The 20,954-nt window shown below is 39.1% G+C and overlaps 1 protein-coding gene across 4 annotated transcripts in view; it reads left to right on the top strand.

Annotated features, from left to right (window-relative positions):
- Positions 1-20,954, top strand: part of RNF145 (ring finger protein 145) — a 45,106-nt gene that overhangs the window by 4,363 nt on the left and 19,789 nt on the right. For 3 of the 4 annotated variants that reach the window (XM_079319443.1, XM_079319444.1, XM_079319445.1), the window contains exons 2-3: positions 4,800-5,013; positions 13,581-13,689. In XM_079319443.1, the coding sequence (XP_079175569.1) occupies positions 4,830-5,013; positions 13,581-13,689 (293 nt within the window). In that variant the 5' untranslated portion in view covers positions 4,800-4,829. Of the gene's footprint in view, positions 1-4,799; positions 5,014-13,289; positions 13,420-13,580; positions 13,690-20,954 lie in introns of those variants that run through there. The other variant, XM_079319446.1, reaches the window with a different exon arrangement.

Genomic DNA, 20,954 nt, shown 5'->3' with positions numbered 1-20,954 from the left:
TTTTTTTTTTTCTCTACAGAATCACACAGGGAGATTCTTTTCTAAGTGCATATTTGATAAACCTTTCCATCCTGTTCCTTCCCTTTGTTCTGTCCCTCCCAGACTGATGATAGAAAGATCTGAGTCTTTGAAGAATGGGTTTCTGTAATCCAAATTCCTTTTGCTCTCCAGACCAGGACAGGTATAAAGAATAGAGTGAGTTTGTACAACTCAGATGATGTGTCTAATTTTAGTTGTTGAACTGTGACACTGAACTTTTCTACAGCTACACATAGGAGTTGTATATTTTATATTATGTTTGGGTTTATTTTTAAAGTTTTTTTTTTTCTTCTTCAAAGTCTGTCTGGCAGAGTTTACATCACAGGGTAACAAAAGGTTTTCCTGGTGTTATTTTTAGTTTCAGAATCTCTTACTGAGAAATAATCTAACGTGGACACTAAACTACAGACCAGAATCTGCTTGTTAGTGATGTTCCAGAGTAACTAAAATTTCATGGTTGTGAGAAACAGAAATTGAAATTCTCACTTTTGGATTTTAGTCAATCTTGCCAAGTATTTTAGGTTGTGATGCTGTAGCAGAATGAGCATTTTGTTCACAGATGTGAGGCTGAATGTAGCAGGATCAAATCTGGTTTTGAGGTTCTGATCTTGACTGGAATTTCTTTCTGTGGTGATTTTTGGTGGCAGTAGTCTTGGAATAACTTATATTTGCATATATTCCAGTTTATTTTTGTAACTATTGAGTGACTCTATGATTAATTCTTTCCAAAAGGTACAAACTTCTTTCTGCTAATGTAATTTTGTACCTGTTTGGATAAATGGGTGCAGGTTTTTGCTGCCCCTTGTGCTGCTTTATCAGGATATTTTCTGCCTGTGATATCATGGATTTATATTTATGTTGGTGCAGAAGCAACAGTTACACTGGTTTAAGTGGCAGAATTCACAGCTTCAGCTGATATGGCAAAATTTTATGTTGTGACAAAACTTCAGAAAAAAATTCTGTGAAAAGGAAAATGTGTGTTATCTTTGAGAGGGTACGTGCTGTGTGATCACACTCAAGATGGTCTGTACTGCTGATGGAGTGAGCTGGGACAAACTTAAAGGAGATTTATTTTTTTTTAAATTTGATTCTTGCCAACTCTACAGTTTTCTTTAAGCTAACCAGGAATATGCTTTTGACAAAATGGGTGTGCCAGGGGAGGGAGGGATTTTCGAAACATAATTGTTATAAAACAAAAATGAGCAATCCATGTTCCATGAACAATCAGTTATAATGGGAATTTTCTGCAATACTGTTTTTGCCAAATAGCACATGTGAAATCTGGAGTTCTTGGTCTTGGCTTTTGCTGGAATTGAGTTAATTTTAGTAGCTGGTGCAGTGCTGTGTTTTGGATTTTGCACAAGAATAATGTTGATGGCACACCAGTGGTTTAGTTGGTGCCAAGCAGTGCTTACTCTAAATCAAGACCTTTCCAGTTTCCTGTGCTCTGACAGTGAGCAGGTGCACAAGGAGCTGGGGGAGCTGGGCAAAGGGATATTCCACAGCACAGAACCTCATGGCCAGGGTATGAACAGGGGGAATTGGCTGGGAGACACTGACTGTGCTCAGGGACTGGATGGGCATCAGTCAGTGGGTGCTGAGCAACTGGATTGTGGCACTGGTTTTAGTCCTCTCTTTTTCTGTTTTTTGTTATTTTTGTTGTTATCTGCCTTTCACCACAGTTATCATCATCAGTATTTTATTTTATTTATTAAACTGTTCTTATCTCAACCCAAGGTTTTTACCTTGTTTTTTTGCAGTTCTCCTCTCCATCCTACTGAGAGGGGGAGGTGGTGAGCAAGTGGCTGTGTGATATTAACTCCCAGAAGGGGTTAAACTGTGACAGTCATCCTGAGACTGTTCCTTTTCTTACTCTAATTTGGAGCAGGAAGATGTTTGAAATCATGGGAAAAAAATTTTGAAACACAAATAAATGGCTCCCCAGTCCATCTTTTGGCTTTGTATGACAAGTGACCTATTTTTTTTTTCTAACGCCTGAACATCCAGCAACTCCTGTCATCATCATTTATCTGAAGGTTTTAGAGGTTTAATGTTGTGGTTGTTTTTTTGTTTGTTTTTACACCAATCAAAATAATGTATTGTGAGAGCTCTTTACAATATAATGAGCTTAGAGCAATGGACTTTGCTTGCCTCTATTTCGTTCTGTTAGAACTTGGCAGCCATTACAACTGAGGCTTTATTTAACACATCCGCATTTCTAGTGGAGTTAATTTTAAAGGGTTTCTTATTAGGATTGGGTGTTTTTGTCAGTCAGGGACAGAAGATGCTCTGCAGTTCCAGTGGCTGCTTCTCACAGCACTTCCGTTGTGACATGATGTGGTTTTCAAAGTTGGTGTTGCTTTTGTTTTAGCAGCATTTGAAATTTAATTATTCTCTTAGGTAATCTACATGCTGCACTTTTTTATTTGCTGTATCTTAAGTATGTGTGCATGAGTTTGGGAGGCAGAATTTTTCTGCTTAATTTGGATGTGCTGACCCTCAAGTTAAATTTCAGTATTAAGAAAAGTTGTCATTGTAAATTATCTTTTTGATATAATTAAGGAAAGTGAAAGCTCAAGTGAAAGTTACCTTCTTGTCATACATTTGGTTGTTGTTGATGACTGAAAAAGGTTTGACAGTTTTGAGAATGTAATTTGATACCAGGCACTTGTTGTCACTTTACATGGGTATTTTTATGACAGAATGAAAACCTGTCAGTCCCTGCTCATCCCTATCCCTACATCCTGATCTGCTTGGAAAAGAAACCTAGTAAAAAAACCAGGAGGCAGCCTAATTTCAGAGTTTTGATTAAATTTATGAACTTGACAAACCCATAGATTTTTGAAAAATCTGAGACATTTAAAATATTTTGATATGAATTACTTAAGCTTGTAACACTTTGTATACAGTCTCTGTACAATACCACCTCTTTAAACTCAGCCTTTTATCCAAACAAAACGTTGAATGCTCGGATTCTGTAGTAGCTGCTTGGGTGGTAGTTTTGCTTGTTTGTTCTAAACATTTGTAATCTTCTGGCTGACCTTTGAATTTGTGTTGGGCAGCTCTGTGAAATGCTGGTTGTTGTGTGGGGTGCCCAGTGTGGTTTGAGGACTCTTCCTGTGCAAGGGGAAGGATGTGCTGCCCTTGGGGATTGCAGAGCTGCTGCAAGAGCTCTGGAAAAAGTGCCTGCATTTACATAATATGAAAAATCAGGCTGTGGGCTAGACAATGGATGCAACAGCCTTGCAACCTGTGGTTTATTGAGCCACATCTCAGTTTTGATCTGTCCTGACTTCCTGAGCTGAATTAATTGTATGTCATCGTGGCTGAAGGTGACATGAGCAGTTTGCAGTGTCATCTAGGCCATGGCAACACAAATAAAACCTCACACGAGGATTGTGTTGAGGTCTTGGGTTTTTTTTGGTTATTTGGGTTGGGTTTTTTTACCTTAATGTATATTCACATGGTTTCACTTCATGCTGGACTTCCGTGCTGGCTTGAGGTGTAGAACTTGCACAGCTGCAAAAACTTTTTTTTTTTTTTAAACTTACATAAGGACAATATGAACGAAGTCCTGTAAAACTTTATTTAAAAGTGTAGTTCAAGTGCAGGTTTTTCCATTTCTTTGCTCAGGTTGCAGTTGTTTTCAATTGTCCCCCTAATAATTGGGATTGGGAGCCTTTTTGTAAGCCTGACCTCATCAGGGAGCTGATTGTGCTGCAGGTGATTTTACTTTGAGTGACTTCTTGTGGATAAAATCTTGCTGGATCATCCTCATCTTCAGCTGCACTTCTCTAATGCAGCCTGCAGTGAATCGTGTTCAAGGGATGGGCAGGTGGTGAATGGTAAAACCAGCACATTTCATTTAGGAACAACTGTCAGTCTTAGCTGACAGGATGTCAGACTGATCCTTTTGCTGTTTAAATTTATTTTGTTGGTGACTTTTGAGATGCTCTTGTGGACCATCTTTTTTGTTTCTTTTTTTTTAATACACTTTATTTGTACCATCCATCCTACCTGATGGCAAACTCTAAATTTAAATTACCTTCTAGTATTCAGGAGTGAGGATGTGATATTTTGTTTGTATGATTATTTGTGGTGAATTACATAGAAATGAGTAGAATAGTTGCATTATTGGTCTTAATCTTCAAAACACACAGCCCTCAAATTCAATAAATAGATAAATTTGTAGAAGTTAATGAAGGCTGTAAATGACTTTTTTAAAGCTTAGGTATTTGAAAATTATTGCAGTTTGCATTGAGGAAGTGAATCCAAAATATTTAAAGAACTGTCTTAATTGGAGATGATTTAGTTTGAGAGACACAGAAATAGTGCTAAGCTAGATGGATGTAGTGCCTGAATTTTGTTGGTGTGTGGTTTCTAAAGCATAAAGAGTATTGCATTCTAATGCTGATAATGTAAATGTTTATGTAGTGCCTACTACACTGGGGTCTTTTGGCTGAGATCTCAGGATGCTAAATGAGTGTAAATAAGAACACTGCACATCCTTGGGCCATTTTCATGTCATTAACCTGCCCTCCCCCCATTTTACAGTGTCACCATGGAAAAAACTGCTAGCAAATTGACCTTTATATAGCCAAAATAGAAGCTGTCCTGTCTGGATTTGAGTTTAACTCAGTTGATTCATTCAGTCGTTTGTGGCCACACAGGAAGCCCCATTCATGCAATCACAAAGCCTAATGGCTGTTTGTACAGTGGGATTGATCTGATTACTCTTCTCTCTCTTGTGCTATTTACAGTCTGCTGCCAATTCACAGAAAGGGAAGAGAATGGCTGCAAAGGAGAAGTTGGAGGCAGTATTAAACGTGGCCCTGAGGGTCCCCAGCATCATGCTGTTGGATGTCTTGTACAGATGGGATGTCAGCTCATTCTTCCAGCAGATCCAAAGAAGTAGCCTGCACAACAACCCTCTCTTCCAGTACAAGTACTTGGCCCTTAATATGCATTATGTGGGTAAGTATAGATGTATTCAAGGGAAAATGCTACTCTGCTAAATACCTTTTGGCTTGCTACAAGAATTTAAAGAATTTAGAAATGGTATGTTAATATACTGATTACAAAGAATAACACGACAATCCATTCATTACAGTTCTGCCTAAGGGACAGTTTATGTTAGCAGCAAAGAACCCCTGCCCAGGGTTTTTACTGGTTATTATTTAGCCTTTAGAAGTAAACCTGGTGTTTGTAAACAAAAGTTGATGTCCTGAAAGAGGAGCAGTGACTTTGGCCTGTGTCTGACTGATGGAGGAAATGCTGTACAGACAAGAAGTGTAGAAACTTAACATTAAAGAAGAAGCTAGGGAAAAGGTGGCCTGGTTTGGGCTAACCACAGCACTAGAAGTTTAGTTTTCTCTCTGTTACACAGATTTGGCTTTTCAGTTTACACCCTTATGAACCATCTCTGTGCTGTGAGTGGATTTGAGCAGGTAATCAGTCCTTGTGGTGCAGATAAATGAACAAAATTACTAACTCAGCTCAGGCAGCTGAGGTGTGAACCTTGGCCTGCAAGTCTAGCTCTGGAATGCCAGATGTCTTTTTAGGAGATGAAAGGATTGGTGTTCTGGGACCTGCTCTCCAGGTGAGAATGTGATTCATCTGCACATGGGGTAAATTAGGGATTGGATTTGGGCTGTTGAGGTTGATCTCTGGCAAGCATCTGCTTGAGCAGGGCCTGGCTTGGAGAGAAAGGGGCAGCATATAATTTAACCACTCTGGAGTGTCTCTTCCTTGTAGATGGTTTTGGAAGATAAAGATGCACTGCAGTCAGCTAAAGGAAACATACTTACTTAAGTAGTTAGAAATCTGTGGTCTCTTGAAGGAGCATGTCCTAACTTTAATCCTGTCTGCAAAAGTGTTGGCATGAGGCTTCTCTTTTTTTTTTTTTTTTTTTTTTTTAATTCTGTTGTCTGGAACTCATTTAGTGCACTAGAAATGTGTGCAGCTTTTTTTGTTATGGCTCCACTATACTCATGCTGGGATGACAATGTGCTTCCAGTACAGAACATTGGTGTCACAGTTCCTTTTGTGGGAGCTGGTGAACGTGGTGGACTGTACCTACAGCTTGCTTTCTCCTGCATTTCTGTGCACTCACTAAGCTTTTAGGAATTAGTTTATCAGATCAGGTTCTAATGTAGAACTAACAGTTGTGCAGTAGGTTTTCAAGATGGCAGTGGGTAATTTTCAGCTATGACAAAGCCCCTCTAAATAGGCATTTGATAATCTTGTCCTTGTTAAATGTGTGTTGAGATACACCAATAAAACACAGTACAGAGGGATTGGGTATTGTTACCAAAGAATTTCCCACCTGGTTGCTATTTTGGTACTAAACCAGTGGAATCTGACTTTGTGCTCCTTGTACAAGGGGTGCTTTTGTGCTGGTGCACAATCACTCAGCAGTTCTTTTACTTCTTGCTTTTATGACATTGAATGTGTGCCCTTTTATTTCTCCAACTGGTGGTTGCTGAGCAAAAAGAGCTTCTAAATTGTCAAACAAGGTGCTTGTTTCAAAAGATTTCCTGACAATTTTTAGTGACAAAACTTTGCTAGTACTTTTCAAATAAAGTTGTGTTTAATTTCCTTAGTTGCTGGGGGTTTTTTAAGTTGTGTCAGGGTGAAGCTGGGCTAAATCAATTTACATGCCTTCATGACATTAAAGTGATACAGCTAAATCTATATAAAGAGTATAACATTAATTAAGATGATGTATCAAAACATATAAATTGGATTTGTAGGGAAAACAAAGTACTTTTCCAGCAGTTTGGAGAATTAAGCTTCTTTGAAGATACATTGGGGGAAATTAATTGCCAGCATATAATTTAAACAACAGTTCACCATGGATGTGTTTCAACATGCTAATCTGCTTTATTTAGGGAAAAAAAAATCCTCTGTTCATATTTCCAGTTAGGAAACACTATCAGCAAATGCAGTGGCAACTCTGCAATATCACTGAATTTCTTCTACAAGGCAGTATCTTGTAGTTCTATATATAGTGCTACATAAGTGCTTCCAGCAGCTGAGGAAATTGGGTGCATCTATCTCAGGCAGATGCTCAAGGAACCATTTGATTAGAGAGCCCTAAAAATTAATAAACTCTACCAATCTTTATATAGTGAACCTTTTCCTGGAGCTCAGGAGACAGAATTGGAAATTTGCTCAGAACTGGGGGTTACCAGGAGTGTCTTTTCTGTTTAGATGTAGCAAGGGAAATGATGTGTGTTCCAGTGTGATTCTCATTCCAGTTAGCAGCAGTACTGGGAGTATAATAAAAGCTTCTGAAATGCACTTTGTTCTTTGAAACAACTTTTCCTTTTCATATCTTTCCATGAAATAGCCCTTATCTGCTCAAGCAAAGGAAAACACTCAGTCCTGATAACCACTCAACCACAAGTTCACCTGTATGAAATTTAACTACATATGCACAGAGCAGTGCAAACAGCAGAGATAAATTTCTGGTTAGAATTGGTGAAACCTCTGTGTAGGGTAGATTAGCACTTATTGCCAGACTTCTCCATTTTCTTCTGCACTGTAGAGTAGCTGTGAGAAAACAGACACTTCTTTCTGTGCTCTTTTGGTGGAGAAACAGTTGAAACCACTTAATTTCCTCCTGTGGAAAAGGGCAAAGCAATTCTCTTTGTGCCAACTGGTAAATACTCTGAGCTAGATGGAAAAAGAGGACTCTTGAGCTTAACCTATAATCAGAGTCAGGCTTGGAATTTAAGTCACTGTCACAAGTGAGGCACAGAATTGCACTAAATACAGGGTTTCTTACTCAGGAGTAAAAAATAGAGTAGTTCTCTAACTTAAACTGTGTTCTTTGTCATAACAAAAAAGAAAAATAAATTCTCAGAGAAAAAAAAAAGTGTTTAAATATTTTGAATATCTGGAAGGTGTGTCATCTTTCACAACCCTTGTAATGACAGTTTCTTGAACTGTGTGGTTAATTCCTTAATCTTTGGTCACATCAATGGTAGGTGTGATCTGCTTGTTATGAATTCTGCTTTTATGAGGGGGGCTTGAGGGAGGAGAAACCTGCTGGACTTCCTGCCCTTGTGTGCTGATTGCACTCTCTGGTCTGCCCACTTTTCTTTAAGCTCTTGTGCTTTACCTAGATCTTTCATTTAGTTTTTTTCTTTTCTTTTTCTTTCTGTTGCCTTTTAAGGGGAAAGATACTCTACTCTGGTACAGACACTCTGGTAAGAAGTGCCAATTGAAGCTTCAGTGTGAGAAGAAATGAGTTGGTTCATTACAGAAACAAATTTCCTAAAATTGCAAGAAGAGGATGCATGACTTAGATGTATAAATGCAGTTAATGCACACAAAGATGAGGTCCTGCTGCCCCATGTCTTCTCTCTCTCTCCTGCCAGCAGCATTTAGATAAATGGGTAGTAGAACTATTTTCTGAGTGTTACTATTTAATTTTAAACTGTAGCTATATTTAATCAAGTGCAATTTGATGACATGGACTTGGTCGTCATTTCTTAAAATAATTCCTTGTTACGTCTTCTCATTCTGTTTTTGGATAAAATGCAGTGTATGCTGCAGTTGGTAGGACACAGGAGGAGGTAGAGAGTTTGCCGTGCTCAAAATCCAGCACACCCTTTTTTTATTTTCTGACTCAAGACTGAAGATTACTCTACTGCTCCCTAAGTGTTGTAGGCTTTTCCTAAGCAGCTTTCTCAGCATATGGATACTTTCAGGTAACTTTTCTGTATAAAGCTGTGTCTCTTTTTGGCAACCCACATCACTATGTTCTTTTTTTAAAAAAGGAGCCACTAGCAGCCTTTTTGAAAGAGGTGCTTAAAATTTTTTGATTCTGAGTACCAGTCTCATGACAGCATTGCAGCTTGTCTCAGTGATTTATAAAGAGCCTCTGAATCATATGGCAGAACTAGAATCAAAAGTATTTTATTTGTTCAGACAATACTGCAAATCTCTGTAAAGTACTGTAAAGTTTCTTGGATTATTTATACTTAGAGTACTCAATCTGTTATGCATTTAAAAATTGAAGAAACAGCTGTTGATGGCAGTACCCCAGTAATAAATAAATTGTTTTGTAGGCATTATTTTCACTGAGATATGCAGATGTTGATAACAGGATTTCTGATCTCTGTTTACAGTTTTTCTGAGCCATGACTGAATAAATACCAATTTCCTTGTGTGCAATTATGTTTAGATATGTGCTTTCTCAGTTTTGAACTAATTTTCCAGCATTTTCTGGAGGACAGGTATAGAAAAGTATGTCTTTTAAAAATCATCCACTCTTGAGATTTATGACTTAGACACAGACAGTTTATTAAATCTCTATTTAAATTGCAGTGTAATCAGTCTGGTGATTGGTCATCCTAAGAATTAGATACACTGAAAATAAAGGTGCCAGTTGTTTTTGCAGTTCTTCTGCCATCTCAAATGCAGGCTTCAGAAGTATGTCCTGTTCTATTGATACTTGCACATTGTGGCCAGATATTTGAATAAACTGAAATGAGGACAGTCAAGGATTTGGCTGAAGTGCAGTGACTAACTCAGTGCACTGATCCCTCTGAGGCAGGAGAGCTGGGTGATGGGATGGAGTTTGTGGCTTATGAATTGCTGCTTGCCAGCAAGTTGCTTTGTCAATCATGGACCCTTTACCCTCACAGGATATGGGAAAATGGAAAAGTAGGGCCCCCTAAATTAATTTCCTGGTAGAATCCAAGCAATTGTGCTCCTTCTTCCTGGCACTCCAGGAGTTGGTGTGGCCTTATTAAGAAAAGTTACAAACTCTTAGATGTGCAAAGTTCTCATTTTTAGACTAAAAGTGCAGGAAACTGTGAGTGATAATATGAAATGGACACAAGGGATCTGTAATCATGCAAATGAGCACTAAAGTGCTCCATAAAGAGGATGAGTTGTGACTTTGATCATGTTCCAGAAGCCTCCATTGTGTGCAGTCAATAAACCTCAGACACCTGAGTCGGCAAAGAGGCAATTCTGGTGAGAGAGCTGGGAGCACCTTGGTGGTGCATAAATGGAGAGAGATTGCTGAAGGGCAGTCTGGGAGCTGCTGCTCACTGAACAATGAGCATTGCACAGCCAGAGGTTTTCATCCAGCTGAATCAACAGGTTGTAAATGAGGTCATGAACTGGTTAATAATGTGTGTTCTTGTCTAGCAGTGCTTAACTTTGCTTTTCTGGTTAGGATGATTCTCACAGTTTATCTTCTGCAGTAGAGCCTAAATCTGAACCATCTTGCACAGGAGCAGTAGAAGTTCTCTGCTTCTTTGTGCTCCTGAATAGGAGCTGAGTGGGGGATTTGTGTATTTTTGGGGTTGTCTTCTGTAATGCTCCTTACAGCTAGAAGCATAAAGGTGCAAGTCTCTTTCTTGGTGTTGTGGCTCTAGGGCACTCAGACTGTATTCAGGGAAGATTATTCTCTGCTTTCTTTATATTTTTTGTTTGTTTATTGTTTTTAACATGTTTTAGAACCATTCCTTTACTGGGGCAGGAATTTGGCTTCCCTGAGCCTGCTGCTTGCTTTATTCAGAAATGTACGTGGCGAGTCAAAAGGGACAATGCACCAAGTCCCAAGAGCAAAAATAGCACAGCCTGAATCAAGGGAGGGGAGAGCTCACTGCTGACACAGAGCTCAAAAACTCCTTTTGGATGGAAGTGAAAGTTAGTTATTGTTAACCCCTGCTCAGAGGTTAACCCAGTAAGATGACTCTCAAACTCTAAGTCTTTGTGTGTGGGGGCTCTCTCCAAAGGGATATATGTTCTCAGCATCATATTTTCTTCTGGCAGAGGAGGTGCAAATGAAAACAGAATGTAATGATTTAGATGAGAAAGCTACTGTGAGAAATTTCATTTCCTGGTCTCTTTTTTTCTTTTTTAAGTGGAATCTTATTTACACCATACACTAATTTATTTGTCTGCATGAGAACAAATGAAACGGAATATTATTGCAAGTATGTCTGAATTTGAGCTTGTCTTCCTTTTCTTGTGCAATCAGATGGAATTGTAAAGAATTATTTGCCTTTTTTATTTTTTTGGCAGAAGCTTTGTTGGAAAAAATGAGGTTGGTACCACTTTGGGAATAGGGCCTCTGCAGCAAAAATGCAAATATTGCAGTATGAAGTGTGCTGAAATCTCCCTCTTACCAAGTCACAAGAGGAAATTGTAAATAAGATTGAATGGGAACAACTTTAAATGTCTGTTGCTCTCCCCCTTTTCAAAGTCTAACAATTAAACCAAATGGCTGCTTCAAAGTGAACATTTACATTCCAGCCCAAACTCCTGAGCAGTGGAGTTCATTGCTGAAGCTTCTGCAGTAACCTTGGCTGTCTCCTGCTGCTTCCCTGCACAGATCTGAGCATCTGTGCAGTGTGGAGACCTGCTGGTTAGAAGGCACTCTGACAGTACTTCCTTCATCTTTTAATTTTGCCTTTTTTTTTTTGCATTCCTTCATTGTATCCTGGAAGAGCCTAAGTATTTTGATTAAAGATGTGTTCATATAGAGAAGATACAGTGATATCTAAAATCCTTTCACTTATTACTTTGTTACTCTCCTCTAAAATGTGTTACTTCTACAGAAATGATCCTGCCACTGCTCAGGTACATCATCACATGGCCGAGGAGCAGACTTCCTTGTGATAGAGTAAGGTAAAAATGACAGAGCTTAAATACAGTAAGCAGGTATTCTAAAACTATTTATAGAGTAATACAGGAATAAAAGACTGCATAATAAACTCTATTTAGTTCTCCACCTGAAGGTGAGTCACAGGCTACAGTGAGAAGGAAAGTTTTACAGAGATTTTACTCACGTGCTGGAATGATAAATGGTTGTGGGTTGTTCCTCAGGGGGAATTGTCTCTCACAAAGGAATCTGGAGAAAGGGGTGAATGCAACAGAGATGTAGGAATGTCTACAGATGGTTTGAGAGCTCTGGAACTGGCTCATGAAGCTGTGGTGTGGTGCAGGGTGGTTAAATGTCTCCATGCTGAGGAGTTCCTGCTCTTGTTGTCTGTGTGTTTGGTAGAAATAGGGTGGTGAACAGAGAACAGGAATTCCAGAAAATGCAGGTGTTTGTGAAGAAAACTGATGGTGTAGAACATCTGATGTGTTGTAAGTAGAAGCAAGTCATTCTGTATAAAACAGTTGCTAGAAGGAAGCTGATGGAGTGCTGTGTTTCAGGCCCCTTTAAAAAAGCTCAAAAGAAAAATTATTCTGTTCTCCAGGTTGAACAGCCCCAGCTCCCCCAGCCTGTCCTCACAGGAGAGGTGTTCCAACCCTCTAGTCAAAGTGATATTACTGTACAGAATTAGTGACTTGTATGACACTTGATTTTAGTAAAAGAAACTATCAATTATTTCAGCTTTTTAAAAAGCACATCCTGAGACAAATGTGCCACTTGTCACATCCACTTCATGAAGATGATTGAAAAATTATCTTTAATGTTAAGTATGCAAATGATTTATTGGTATTCTGGAAAGGTAAATAAGCAGGCTTTGTCTGTCTATCATTGTTCCTGTCATCTATCTTACCTGAACTGATCTCCCTCTGCTTGGCATCCTGTGGGTCTGTTGCCTTTTCTAGGAGCATCTTGCCAAGATACCTTTTTGAAGACCAAACTGTTGGTAGAATTTTGCAGAGATGGCTTATTGAACATGGCAGATACTAAGCAGCCTTGAAATAATTCTTCATAAATACTGACTCTGAAATAGTATCTTTTTCAAATATTGGAACATGCTGTGTTCCCCAGCTGTTTTATAATACCTGGTTGTGCCACTGCTTAATCTAGAGTCATGTTATTAAATATATTTTAAAAGCTGAAAATATAAATTAACTCAGCTAAAAAGACTGTGCCTGATGTTGCTGAATAAATGTATGAAAGTTTAAATGTGACATGACTGATGTGGCTGTGAGGATATGTTCTTCTCTAGCATTTTGTTCTTAGCTTCAGGGAAGTTGTTGGCTGTTGCTGGGTTGTTTTCCTAAATGGATTTCAGTGCCAGGCACTTGAGCTGACCTTCAGAAAGAGCCCAAGTGCACTGCAGTGATGGAGAGAGAGCTTGGAGATAAATATTGGTAAGGGCACCATGGGCTGGGTTTTTTGACCCACAGCCTTTCTGGAAAGGAGGAGTATGAACATGCACCACCCACTTATGGAATGGACTTCAAAGTACTGCTTTATTTGGGTCTGAGTGAGATCCTTGTGAAAATAAGGATCAGGGTTGTGCTTGCTGGAGAGGCTGCTGAGCAGCCAGGCTGTGGTCTTAGAGAGTAAAGCTGGATCTGCATTGGGTCATTTTCAACAGCCTCACTAAATGCTAATGAGAAGTGCAGGAACTGCTGGGATAAAAAGCTGCAAATCCTGGGCTCTGGCAGGTCTTGTCCTTGATTTATGCATCCCTGATGGCTGGAGTGGGCTTTAATATGACTAATAGGAAATAAAGCCTGTGTGTCCCCATCTTAAATTGTGGACATACTAAGTGTTACTTTAATTTGGAATTAATATTTTTTTAAATATCAACTGCTTTTTGTTACAGGTTACATCTTAAGTGTTGTGCTCCTGACTTTACCAAGGCAACACCTGGTTCAGCTTTACCTGTATTTTTTGACTGCACTTCTGCTTTATGCTGGGCACCAAATTTCCAGGTAAGAATAAATGGGTTAATTTTGTTACCTTGGTTAGAGAATTAGAAAAATAAGTTATTTTGTTAATATTTTCTAGAAATAGTTTTGTGGAGGCCTTTTTTTTTTTTTTTTTTTTTTTTTTGTTTATGCCAGACACCTAAGTATATCTTGCTTTTCTTTGTCTTTGGAAAAGTTTACAGAATTAAATATGCAGTCAAGTGTTCTTTGAAGTCACTGCAAATACAGTAGGAATTCTGAGCTGCTTGTGTGGGGAGTGTAATGCCCACCAATCCAAGGAGAGAAATCACTTAGCACAAGACTAAATGTGGCCTCTGATGCAGTAATATAAGTTACTCAGTGGCTCAGCTAAAATGCTTTCAGCACTGGGGTGTTTTACACAGCAGACAGGATGTTACTTTTAGTTTCCTGGCAGCTTGGGAGAGAGAGCAAATAAAGATCTGGAATCCAGTAAAAGCAAAGTAGTAGTGGAATTTACTCTTAAAATGTATTACACAAATTTGAATTGACAATGGGAGCAAGTGTTTTGGATCTAAAAGGCAGAGCAGGAGGCTGGAGAGCTCTGAGTCAAACTAGACAAAATCAACCATCTTTGGCCCCAGCTAAACCTGTTGAAAGCCAGTGTAAACTTTCATACTGAATGATGTTTAATTGGAGCCAAAGACATTGCCATCACATTAAAGGGTTTGCATGGGAAGCTTTAGAAATATGGATTTGAGCCTGACTTATTTTGGTGCCTGCTGATGGGAAACATTTAAAAATGTGCTTTCAGTTGATTGAATGGAAGTGATAGTTTTGTTATTTCTGCATCAAAATTGTTGTTCCAGAGCATTTGCTGGAATGTTTTTCTTGATATGTTGCAGTTCAGAGGAGTGTTAATGAAGGTTTTGTGATGATTTGACATGTCACTGTTGTGGCTGTCAGAGTTGCAGTTAGTGATTTCCTGAAAAGGATGAGTGTACAAGAGAGGAGTTACAGCCTCTTATTGCCTTGGTAGGAAGGAAAAAAGGTTTTATTTGTCATCCTCAGGGGAGTCCTGAGTTGTTACAGATGGAGTTTGTGGGTGTTTCTTATGGGATTAAAAGCTTATTTATTACAAAAAGCAAGCTAAACATTATTTAAGTGTTGAAATAATAAGTCTAGTAACAAATACCCATCAGACACAGGGCTTTGGTCCAGAACATTTACAGTTGGAAGTGTTTATGCCACTCCAGATCTTTAAATTTTTTGGAGGAAAAGGAGATGTTATGTATTTGGTCAATACATTAAGGGATAGTAGTGTGTTTGCTTTTAATACCTTGTTTGTATTTCTGTGTAATAGGAATTCCTGACTTCTGCTGCTTTGTGAAGTTTGAGACTTTATGGACTTTATTGTATAATGTGTAGTAACTATTGCTTGTACTGTTCCCTGTGTTCCTACTAGGTTTTCTCTATTTGGTGCTTCTGGAGTGAGTTAATAAAGACTTTAATTAAATCTTGCATCAAGTAGCACAAAAAATATATTTAATTAAAAGATGTAATGGATTCAAATAGTCCAGCAATATTCCCCAGGTGTTTTGCAAGGCAAATGTAGCTGCTGACACTTCTGAGTGAGCTTACCCATTCCCTAGGCATGAGGCTTGTTTGGTTTGGAGGGAGGCACAGTGCAAGGTGCTCTCAGCTGAAGCCTTTGTACAATCAGGGAATCATATGTGGGGAGTGACACTTGAATTAGCCTTACAAAAGAATTTTTGAATCCTATTAGTTTTCATATTGAAAATAGTAATATGTGGCAGACATATCTGTTGGCAGAGCCATTCCTCTCATTGCCAGAGCTATCCAGTTCCAACTTGTGTTTCTATTTAGCAGCCTGATCATAACAAGACATACAGTAGTCACATGGGCAAACTGGTTTTCAGTGTTTTTTGTTAGTAATTCTGCTCAGAGCTGAAAACTTCCAGGGACTTGCTTGCATGCAGTACCAGTTGGGATGCTATTTAAGACTGATGAAGAGTTCTTACATTGAGGCCAGTTTGGTTAGTGCAAATTATAGAACAAGACCAGAATCATCTGGCACTTGTGACTCTGCAGTGTCCTGGAAATTCTGAGCTGTTGAAAGACTTCAGCTTTCAGTGCTTTTTTTCCACCCCAGAAATAGCTTGCACTTCATCTGCAAGTCTGGGAATAAGATCATCTGAATTTTATAGTTAAGCTCTGACTTCAGGCTTCCAGTTTTATGTGACCTTGACAAGCCACTTAATTTTTTTATTGTTTTGTTTCCTTGCCTGCTGAACTGAGAATTACCTTAATGTGTAAAGATGGTTTAGATAATAATTGTGAGTACTTGGAGCATCCCAGAAGATGCTACATTTGTATGTAGCATGCTAACCTGGCAATTTGGGTGGAAATAACATACCATCTGTTTATGGAAAAAAGAGAAGTCAGCTTTAAAAACCCAAAATCCAATTTAATGAAATCTCTTTGCCTTAGATTTCCTGCAGCAGTCTCCAGTTTCAGGAAAATTAGTTTAATAAGTGAGTGGCACAGAAATAGGAACAGCTTGAGCTGGGTGCTTTCAGCCAAGGACCCAGAGCACACAAATCCCTGGGCCTTTGTACCCTTGCAGTCAGTGCAGCCATCCTGCATCCACTCTTCATGTGCTTGGCACACACTCCTTGGTCCAGTGGTGGGTTTTGGTCTTCTTGTCCCCTGTTGGGCTACAAGATCCCCTGGGGATCTCCTTGTTCCCTGTTGGATTATTTCTCTGTCTCCAGGTGGGTGTTGGCTGCTTTTATCTGTCTGGGTTGCAGCTTCTGCTGAGTTGTAGTTGTAGCCTTCTTATCTTCTAGCTCACACTGGTCTCAGGGCCTCCCTTCATGTAACTGAGCAGAAGTTCAAGATAAATTTGACTTTTCTAGGTGGGAGCTTGGAGCTGGGGAGAGTTTGGAGCTTAAAACTAAAACTCTCCTGGAGCTTTAGTTACTTTTGCTAAGCAAAGCCACTCAGACAAAAGAATACACTTAAAAGAATGCAGCTAACTAAACTTGATTTACAACAATCTTGCTTTATTACTAAGCATTCCTGCTAAGATGTCAGAAGGAACTAATGAAGTCTTGCAATAAGAAGGAAGGAACTCATGAAGTCTTTAAATATGACTCTTAGTTTCCCATACAAGCAACAGGCACAAGATAAGCAGAGTGAACAAGATCACTCTTGTGATCACAAGATTTTGTTCACAAAATCAAAGAGAATTTTCCACCATCAGTATTGTGCCTCCTTCTTCATTCTTTCCATGTCGTGATGCATCTTTTCTGCACTGAATGGTGACTGGAATTTTTTGTCCACTGTTTTGGACACATTCCAGTAGTTGATACAGGTCATCAGGTTTTAGTGGCTTCCTCAGCAGTGCAGGATTCATTCTGATGGGTATAAGTAGTAAATTTTAGCTTAAGTATAATTGGACTGTAACCATTGATTGGACATAATAGGAGCAGAATAATTAAAATTGCATCCACCAGTGTTTCTACAGTTAGAAGTAATTGAGTGATTACTTGTCCCTACAGTGAGTTTATTTACAAACATAAGATTACAAAGAGTTCTTACACAAATACATCCTTTTTCAACATAGGCAAGTACAGTTTCAGGGGTTTCTTTGGAATGTATTTCAAGTGACAGACATTTTGTTCAGTGTCAAAACAAATCTCTTGAGCTTTAATGGTTTTATTTCACAAATAAATCCCTGTTTTTCTTCAACAATATGCACATCAACATTGACACTCTGCCATTTGATACTGTTTTGTGGGTCCCATACTCAGCTCTAGTGGGCATAAAGCAAAACAACAAAAAATGAGAGCTGCTTCTTTGGGTTTTACAGAGCTTTGGGCACCCAGCCCCTAACAATCTATGTGAATTAGCTCCTCTTCAGTCTTGTTAACTTTATACCACAGTGAATTGTGCATTGATTGTGTATTTAGCCATGCAGCTGTGCTCATCTGGGTTAACAGCACCCAGAGTGGTGAGTGAGCTGTCCCACTTCATCTCTTCAGAGTATCAGTTCTTCATAGTGCCATCATTCATTAGCTGGCTGGTTACTCACCTCTTGTTTGACATGAGACTGGTGTATCCAATTTTCTTTTCCTAAAACAGCCATGCATTTGTCCAGGGCTTTTATCCTCTGAGTGGAGTCGTAAATAAGTGAGTCTTAATTGATTGAAAGTTCCATGTAGTGGCCAAATTTCCTGGGGCCCCCACCAGCTGTCCTAGTAATATATGGCCATTCCTCCTGGCACAAGGCCACTGTGTGCTCTTTAGATAATTGAGCTGTACCATAAATCTTCTCCCAATTTTGCAATACCTTGGCCAAGGGCATCCCCTTTTTTTTTGCTGAGTTTGTTCCCTGTTACCAGAAAAAGCAGCAAAAAAGATTGTCAGGGAGACCCTCTTGTGGAGTCACGAGGTTGAGAGGAGTCTAGGTGCAGCTGGATCCAGTCTTAGTCTGAGATTTGGCCAACAGTTTGTATCTAAAGGATTATATTTCCCATTTATCCCCTCTCTGTGTGCACATTACTGTCTGGTCAGGCTGTGCAGCTGTGAGTGAGCTGCAGTAGGGGAGGGTCTCAAACACACTCCAGTACTGAGAGGGTCTCAAACCCACTGCAGGACCTTCTCCAAATCTGCCTAGGGAGTTTTAACACTCACTCTTCAAGGCCTTCTGCTCCAGAGGTACCTGGTGAACTCACTCAGTGCCAGCATTTGGGTATTTGGAGACAAGAAGTTGTGAAAGTGGTCTGAGATCCCATCTGGTTTCCTGCAGCAGCTTCTAAATCCAAGAAAAATCAGTTTAATAATGGAGTGGCACAGCAATAGGAACAGCTTCAGCTGGGTGCCTGCAGCCAGAATACAGAAATCACTTGAGCTTTTGTACCCTTGCAGTCAGTGCAGCCATCCTGCATCCACTCTTCATGTGCTTTGCACACACCTCTTGTTCCAGTGATGGGTTTTGGTCTGGGGGCTTCTTGTTCCCTGTTGGATTCTTTCTCTGTATCTAGGAGGGTGTTGGCTGCTTTTACCTGAACTGCAGCTTCTGCTGTGCCCCAGAGTTCACACTGGTCTCAGGGCCCCCCTTCATCTAACTGAGCAGAAGTTCAGGATAAGTTCAGCTTTCCTTCATGGGAGCTTGCAGCTTGTGGCTGAAGACTCCAGCAGCTTCAGCTACTTTTATTTTTTTTTTTTCCTAAGAAAAACTACTCAGACAAAAGAATTAAGGGAATTTAAAAGAATTCAGGGAATTAAATTAATTGACCACAGTCCTGCTGCTCCTGACAAGGAGGGTGGATGATGGTTTTATTTTATATGTAGTAGCACAAATGTCTTGCTTGAAGGAATCACATTTCTTTTACCCATTTCCAGCAAAAAGAAGATTGGGAAAATAAGTGATGCAGTTATTCAGAATAGAAGTGATGGGATTAAACACACTGTTAATGCTAAAACTGTAATTCACATCATTATCTTATTTCATGTTTTGCAGTTTTATTATGATTGTATCCCAAGTGTGTTGAGCCTCACAGAGCTTAAAATGAGAAGGGCAGGAGCAAGAGATTGAATTGTTTCTTATGGATAAACTTAAAATACACTTAATTTTAAGGTTGTCTATAGACATTAAAAACCTATGAGAGCGTGTTTGATATTGACAGTGGAGATTAATCAGCCAAAGCAAATGTCAGCAATATGAGTCAGGTCAGATAACCACTATACCTTATGCCAGTCAATTATAAAGCATATTTTTAGTAATGGTAGACCTTTTTGTACTTCAGTAATAAAAAATGATCACGTGTGAAGAATGATCACCTTTGGAGCAATTTAGTCATGGCTGTCCACAGGTACTTGTTAACAGGCCAGCAGTTGGATTAAATGAGGCTGGAAATGCATTTACAGCATCAACAGTGGGCAGTCTGATCTGAGCTTTATTCTTAAATCCTAATTTTCCAAAGTAATGTAGTTTCAGTTATTTCATTAATTAGTAAATAATGATTTTGACATTCTTGTTTTCTTACACTGTTGCAGTAAAGTGAACAATCCTCAAATGTAAAAGCTGGGGATTAATACAGCTTTAATTGATCAAAATTGAGTGCAGGCACTTGCTTTTTTCAGCATCTTGTATGGCACTGCAGCTGTTCGAGGCATCTTCTGATTGGTGTCTGTGCCAAAAGATCCTTGTGTTTGTACTGGTAATAGGAGAATCATTGCTTTCACTTTCCTCATTCAGACATCAGCTACAAATACTGTTTAAAAAATTTAGATCTTAAAACATTTCTTCTCCAAACCGGTGGGCCTAAAACTCGGTTATAATTGAGAGTTACTTAGAGAATTCAGGCAAGTGCAGACCTCTGTGCAGATGACTGAAGCAGACAACAGCAAGAAATGTAGCTTGAAGAAATTTGGGTCATCTCCAAGCACATTCTGGTGTTGAAGAAGAAACTGTAAGTGCAGCTTTGTTTGTGTCTCTTGGCTAAGTTGTGTAAGGTCATCTTGCTGCACTTGGTATCCTGGGTGATTTTATAACCTGTTTCCTGACAAACAGAGAAGAAAGTTGATGTCCTCACTACTTTCCTTCTAGCAGCATAGAAATAGCCAGTGTTTCCACCCAAAATTTGAAGATGGAGCATGATTTTGCTAAGACAAAATGCCATCTCCAGCATCTTGAAAGTGCTGTGTTTTTTTTCTCTCTTCTGTAAATGATGGATTATCCTGTTTGTGTTGCTGATGCTTTCAGAAAGTCCATATGCTGTAAATAAATTTAAAAAAAACCTCTTAGCCTGAAGGATTACAACCTTATGGATTTTGGAAGGTGGAAAAAAAAGCACTTGTGCTTAGCTATACCTGGAGAACAGGGGGAAGCTTTCTGTCTAGAATAGTCATTTTAAGTGTCTTTTCAGTCCTCATGTGTTTTTAATTGTAGGTTGCTTTCTAAAGAACTCATTTCAACATACCTCACATACACTATGACACTTGAAAAGCTGCTCTGAGTAGGCAGCGTTGTCAGCTATGAGGAACAGGCTTTGAAGTGTTTGTTTTAGTACTTTGAGATTTATATCTTGAATTCCAGAGATTTTTTTTGCAAGTGAAAATGGGAATACCTTTGCTTGGTGTAGCAAGCTAATCCTAGGAGAAGGGTATATTCCCACATTTCTGGGGAGAAGTGAATGGTCCCAGTAGCACTAAGTTGCATCTATTTCTGCAATTCTGCAAAAAAAATAAAAAAAAGAGCAATTCTTGTATTGGCTGTAGTT

Source organism: Erithacus rubecula (genome assembly GCF_903797595.1).
Source record: "Erithacus rubecula genome assembly, chromosome: 16".
NCBI lineage: Eukaryota > Metazoa > Chordata > Aves > Passeriformes > Muscicapidae > Erithacus > Erithacus rubecula.
The sequence above is the reverse complement of the archived record's forward strand: the minus strand, read 5'-3'. Positions and strand labels throughout refer to the sequence as shown.